Source organism: Pyrus communis, mitochondrion (genome assembly GCF_041283825.1).
Source record: "Pyrus communis mitochondrion, complete genome".
Lineage (NCBI taxonomy): Eukaryota > Viridiplantae > Streptophyta > Magnoliopsida > Rosales > Rosaceae > Pyrus > Pyrus communis.
The window spans coordinates 365001-371691 of record NC_065229.1 but is presented as its reverse complement, the minus strand read 5'-3'; the positions used below and the strand labels follow the sequence as shown (position 1 = coordinate 371691).

Sequence of the window (6691 nt, the reverse complement as noted above, 5' to 3'; positions counted from 1 at the left end):
GCTTATTCATAAGCTTGGGGCTACTTTTAATTTTATGCTTACTACAAGGGCTTCCAGCACTAATTCCTACGCTTAATCGGGTCTCATAGCCCCTGTGACCTTCACTTCACAGCCTGATTAATGCGCTAAGCGCACTTCTATGGCCCTTCGTCGAGCTAGAGTTTCTTTCTCAGGATGTGCCTTTATCTTCACCGGTGGATTGGCAAACTTATTGTGAACTTTTGTATGCGATTTATATACATAATTAGTTAACCCTTCCAAATAGCCCAGAAAATGATAGCCATCAAAAGGCCTAAGCCCATATAGCCTCGGCCTGTCAAAATGATGTTCAGCGGTCTCTACCCAAGTAGCTGTGGCCCATGATCCAAAGGACCCGCAACCAGTCAATCATGCTATCCTTACCTTTCAACCAACCCCTTCGATTCCGCTTCTTGCTATAACAGAAAGACTTGTCGGAAATCTGGTTGGTCCAACCAAGAAAGGCACGGGAGTCTTTGGGCATCTCACAGTAATGCAACCATCAAATCTTAATAAGATGTTGACCCGTTTTTCTTTTCTTTGCTGATTCCTCTCAATGAAATTTGCCGTGTTGCACTAAGTTACTTACGGATGTATGCATGCAATCCGGGAACACTTTGGGGTGAACACCCATCCGAACAAGTAGGGTCAATAGTTCAGCATTTAGGCCGTAACATTTAGCAAAAAAATCTTTAACCCAACAAGTGCTCTCCGAACCAAGCTAGATAGTCTCCTATCACTAGGCTCACCAACCAACCCGGACTTTTATTCTTATTATTCCTACCGGATACCAAAACCATAAGGATTGTTTCCAGCCATGAGTTCCCATATGACACAAGCGCTCTTGGGTGGGCTGGGCCATTCCATCAAATCTTTGAGAAGAGGCCCGATCTCGTATTTGATGGTCGGCGTGGCGATAGGCTTCGCTTCTACGACTGCCTCCCCAGCCGTTGCAAACACTGAGCGAGAACGATAAGGGGCGCACAATGTCGTTGCGCGGGGATGCGATTCGCCAAGCTGGGGCAAACAAAGCCGTCTGGCCCCCCACCGGATTAGGAATGCGAAGGCCTCCCCTTTTTTATCATTTTGTTTGAGGCTAGAGAATTAAATGCAGAAATAGGGGAAGGGTTCCAAATCTTTTTTGGTTTAAGGGCAGCTCGCCCTGCCGAAGTACCAAAGGCTTTCTAGGCTTACACCTTCCTATTACACGACCTAAATGAAAAAATTCAGTAGCGCCTTAAGCCTTTTGAAGCGCCAGTAGTTGTAGCTGTGGGTAGAACTTTCGTTCTTATTGCTCTGGGTTTCGATCTATATGACCTCCGGGCGGTACAAAGTACACCTCTTCCGTAGAGGCAGGTAGTAACTTAACCCTTAAGAGTCTGTTCAAGGTAGCTTGCTTACTTAGTGCTTGCGCTAAGGTTCTGAAATAAAACAAGCTCGACCATAGGGAGAGGTAGTTTTATTGCTTAGTGTGAAACGCTAAGAGAGGAGCCCTCTTACCTATCAATGGAAAGATCCCCGTGCGTGGCGTGATAAGGAATCCTCTAAAAGATCTCATGAGACCCGCCCACTATTACTACGAAAAAAGGACTGCCCTTCGCTGCTAGGAGAGTCAGCAACTTCTATTAGCGCCGGACCTTGAGTCGAATTGATCGTGTCATGTGCAACGTCCATCAATGATGGTTCATTAATGTCCATTGATTTAGACTCCTTCCCCCTTCCCAACTACGAATAAGATCGAGAGGAGCCCGAAAGCCCCCAACCAAGAACGGAAACGGAAGCCTTTCGACTCACTCCCCATTCTCTCTTAAATAAAGCTCGCCCTCGAGCCCTGGGCAGGTCGGCCGGGTCTTTCCCTGTTGTTCTGTTCCCGCCACGAGAAAGACACACAGAAGAGGTACGCCCAGCGCGCGGAGGATCCGTTGAGAGTTTCTGTTGTCTCGGTAGGGAACTGTACGATCTTTCCCCTATTGTATTGAATCAATAAAAAAAGAGGTCAGTGCTACGGCCCCCTATTGTTTGATCCAATATTGACCGGGGACGAGCCCCGACTTCCATAGGTCCTTGGTTTGACCTCCTTGCTTTTAATAAAGTGGAGCGGGGAAATTTTCTCGTACTTGCTCAGTGTGCTCCCCTTGCGTCGAGTGCCCCGCCCGGTTCACTGGGCTGTTGGCCTACCAAGCACTTGCCCGCAGCTCCTGCCGCCCGAAAGGCGGGCGGAGCGCTCGTTCTCCTTACTGTTCTCTCCGCCCCCCCATTGCTCTAGCCATAAGCTATGGCTCGCAACCGCGGGGGCCCGCCCTGCGAGGCCAGGGTGGGCTCAGCGGTCAGGTTAGCCCCCATTCGAATTACGTTAGGGGGTCTTTCGCTTTGCCAGATCTAGAGAGATACTACGAGTCCTCCGTCCCAGATTCCATCGCCGCGGCCATCTGGTTCACCGGTACTACCAAAAAGTCTCATGCTTACGTTACTGTTATTGATGGTTTTATTATCTTGGACCACGAAGACCCCGGTCGTGCTTCTGGTTTCCATTCCCATCATCATATTGATGATAAATCACCTCGTGCTCTGCCATTAAGAACTTGGAGTCCGTATCATGGTGAAGGTAAGGTAACGCTGTGATTCTTGCTCAAAAAACAGACCGAACGCGTTCGAGTTATTGGCTCGTCCAACCCGGCTGCATTCATGAATCGCCCGTTCAACTGTCCCTCGGAGACACGGTCGAGAAGTACCATGTATGGTTGCCCCCCGTCCTTTCTTTATCTCGGTCCCACCCAGCAAGATACGGCTCAGCCAAAAAACGGCCCCTGCGCGAGCCTTATTTTTTTAGTAAAGTAAAGCTTTGGCTCCCACTAAAGAAATGGATCAAAAAAAGGGGGGACTTCTGCAACGGGCTATGCCACCCAAACCAACTGAGGGAAGTCGCATCCGTCCCATCGCAAGCACCTACAATGTCATGATCACATTGGTTTACCCTTTTTTCTTTGGTAGTTCAACGGACGGTCGCCCCTCCAACAAGAAAGGGTATAAATATAGAAACTTCTCTGCCATTTGGATCGGAGAATTTATGTAGGAAATCGGCTTTTAAATTTCCAGAAACCAAACGATTATATAGCCAAAGGGAATACGCCGCGCCTAAAATCATCCCAAGCGCTGCTAATGTGGCTACTAAGCTATTTCTTTGGAAAGCTCCTACTAAGATGGGAAATTCCCCGATAAAGCTGCTAGTACCGGGTGAACTCATATTGGCCAAAGTGGAAGAGAAGGAAATGGTAGAGAGATTCGGCATGGTGCTCACTGAACCTCCGTAATATCTAACAAGTCGAGTCTTATGTCGGTCATATAGAACACCAACACATAGAAAAAGGGCTGAAGGAACCAGTCCATGACTTAACATCGGTAGAATGCTACCTCCAATTCCCTGTATGTTCGATAGAGCCAAAAATTCTCCCCCACTGATCGGAGTACGCCGATTACCCCCCGAACCGTACAAGATAGTTACCGCCTATCATACGGCTTTCTAACTTCACTTCTTTTTCTAGTCGTTCCGTTCTGTCGATCGATGGTAGTATAAGAGATCCGTAACTCCCTAAAATTATTTACATAATGGTTCCTGCTTCCTACCCATAGTTAGCATGTATCTCCCCGGGTCATACTTGAGTATCACATCGTAGACCCCCACCCCAACTCTATCTTCCTTATCAGTGAACCGGAAATAGTGCATAGGTACTCTTCAATGCTGCGGGGACGAGACGACGTGACATACTACGATCACGTACAGAAGTGCTGCCCTTCGGCTCGGCAATATGGAACCTCTCAACAGCTCCCGTTCCTTTATGAGGTCCTATCGGGATAGGTAGGCCCAATCCTTTCCCCCCCTCCCTCCATAAGACCCTATTTCTCTTTCCCCTCAAGAAAGAGAAAGAAGAGAATCACTCCTTTCTTTCTTCTCTTCTTTCATGTGAACGGCCCCTTCTTGTATCGAAAGGTTTTGCGTGCTATACACCACGCCACGTTGAGAAAGACCAGCCTCCTATGTACCGTTTTTTTACCTCGAAAGGGGGTCCTCCTTATGATGCTACGGACGGCTGTCCGAAGTGCAAGGGGTAAACTCGGACTCGGATAGGATAGGATTGTGCGCGCCCGGCCCCTTGGGTGTCATATTTTGGCCGAGTTTACCGTACCTCCGGCCCTTATGTTACGCGACCGTAATATTTTGTTACGTTCCACCGCTGTTACGCCAGAAATAAAAGGTTCCACACGAGCTCCCGTTCTGCGGCGTGGCGGCAGGGCCGATAGGGGATTGGCTCCGGGTGTAGATAGGGTAAAATCTGCAGGGGTCATGCAAGTAAATAGGCCCCTTCCCTTCTCTTTTGGATAAATGGGGTGGTTTAGAAGGCGCTTTCCGATCTACGGTCCCTCGGAGCGAGGGGTTAGGCAGGTAGTATGGGCCCTCTGACTTCCAGCTATGTGCTGTGCGGCTCCCGCGAAGCGAATGAAGGGAAGCTCGAAGAGCTTACGGGTGAGCTTACGCTTACTCTCAGCCTCTTTGATTGGTAGGCGGGCGGCCTAAGCCCCCTACTTAAGATACATTCATAAGGGGAATTTTATGTTGCCGTGACGCTTTTGTTAGGCCGACTACTCTACTATAGGCTACTTTTAGCTTCTATAGCGGCCCTTCCTTTTTTGTGTAGTTGGAGTTTGTATTGGTACTGAATGAACATATCAAACAAAGGCGAGCAGTATAAGCTCTTCTCCGGCCTGGGAAAAGCAGCGAACTCTAGAAGCTAGGGCGTTGTTCGCCTTTGGACACGAACACTACTCCGTTCTCAGCGGAAACCCGCCCCAGAGATTGAACGGCAATAAGATAAGTCGACGTTCAATCTAAGGCAGCGCTGATAGCTTGTAGTGAACAGCCCCCTTATGAAACCAACCGAAAGCAGCCTTTGGTACTTAAGTAGTTAAGGGATATGGCAGGTTTGGAACCCTTGCTACTCTGATAGAAAGCCGTTTGCTTGTTGCCAAACCCTTCGCCTTTCTTTTGAATCAAAGTAGGTCGCGACTGTTGTATTTTAGTCGGTCGGGGGGCTTATACGACAACTCCGCTTCCTCGTCTTGCTTCTGGCAAAGCTTCTACTTTGCTTGCTTCTCTCGCGCTTGCTTGCGCAAAGGCTTAAAGTCCTTTTCGCTAGGTCCAAAAGCTTCCGTCAAAGCGAAAGATCTGATCCAACAGAAATCCCGCATGTTGAGCGCAGCTGATATGCTGCGGCTACAGCTAGGCGATCATATCATGCCATAATATAATTTTATATGTATAAAGAGATTCCCTAGATATACAGATAGAATAGATATTCATGGATAGACGGACATTCCATTGATTCTTAGTTTTGGGGCTGAAAAAGCTCGTCGATCCAAATGAATCATTCTTCTGATCTCTATTTGCCCCCCGCCCCGAAACTGACCCACAGCACAGCGCCCATTCGCTTCGCGCGCGGGAAGGCAACGAAGTTCAGTTCATGGGACCGTGGCGGAGTGGAGCAGCCGCGACACGAAGTTCCTTACCTTAGCTGGATCTCGCTGGTGCCACCTAAACGGTAGGTAGGCGACGGATGTGTGACGTTTGGAGTTGTCGTTCGTGCACCTGTCCCCAATGGAAGAATGAGTGATCCGTTCCCCTGCGGATCATGGCTTTACCACTCGGTCCCCGATGGCCAGCGGGGGATTTGGTATAGCAGCTCACGTTCGTTTGCGCTGCGCGTTCCCGCTGAACTGGACACGTGTTAGCTGTAGGAAGTATGGTTCCGAAAGTGACTTCGGTTTGCCAGTTCGGGCTCAACTCCTCGCTTTACGTTAGCGGACCTACAGGTCGGGCCGGGGCTCTGTGCTCTTTCTTTCTGTGTGGGACGATGCCGGGGAGAGAGGGGAATGCGTCGAGGCGGCGAACAACAACACAACTGCATTTTGGCTTTTCCCTCCATGAGATGAGCCCAGTGCATTGGACCGATGGATAAGAGAACTGACTGAGCTGGCCTAAAAAGCGCTTGGGCGTTCTACGTACGATGTAGTAGACTCCATCAGATACATATCGATTTTTTTCTGATGGATCAAGAATAGATGGTTGTCTCATCAATAGATAAAAATAGGAGATTTCCCCTTATTATTGATGGATTCCCTCTCTATCCATTCCTACTCTTTCGATCTATCAGAACAGATCAGGCTATCTATCAATCGATTTGAAAATTGCACGTTCATATCGCTTTTCGTTCATTTCCGCCACGCCAACATAGCCGCCATAATAAGAAGCAGGCGAAACAGCTAGAAGCGCTCGCTTCTAGCCCTTTTTTTCTTATTCACGAATGAATTGGGAAAGCCAACAGAAAGATTCGATTCAGACTTCGTAGAGCCGGTGCTGCTGTTGCCTGCGCGCAGGGCCGTCCCCCACTCCCGTCCCGGGGCGCTAAGGGGCTTTTGTTTTTGAAAGAGACGGCAGTGTTTTGTTTTGCTGACGCCTCGAATCAAGCTTTTGTTGCGACATGCTATGTTTTCTCCCCCATTGCTAGTAGGTTGATGGATCGCACGCCCGGCACACATGTTTTGGCCTTGTGTGTCCATAACTCAAAATAGGTGACCTAACGGCCGCCGCCCGACTAAACATACCAATAGTCACCAGATT

General features: G+C 48.9%; 1 protein-coding gene across 1 annotated transcript in view; it reads right to left on the bottom strand.

The window, feature by feature from the left end:
• Positions 1-571: 571 nt before the first annotated feature.
• Positions 572-6691, bottom strand: part of nad4 (NADH dehydrogenase subunit 4) — an 8488-nt gene continuing 2368 nt past the window's right edge. Inside the window, exons 2-4 of the mRNA in view lie at positions 6664-6691; positions 3028-3450; positions 572-660 (exon numbers count right to left, since the gene is read on the bottom strand). The exon at positions 6664-6691 is cut by the window's right edge and continues 487 nt beyond it. Coding sequence (YP_010438258.1) covers positions 572-660; positions 3028-3450; positions 6664-6691 — 540 coding nt within the window. The remainder of the gene's footprint in view (positions 661-3027; positions 3451-6663) is intronic.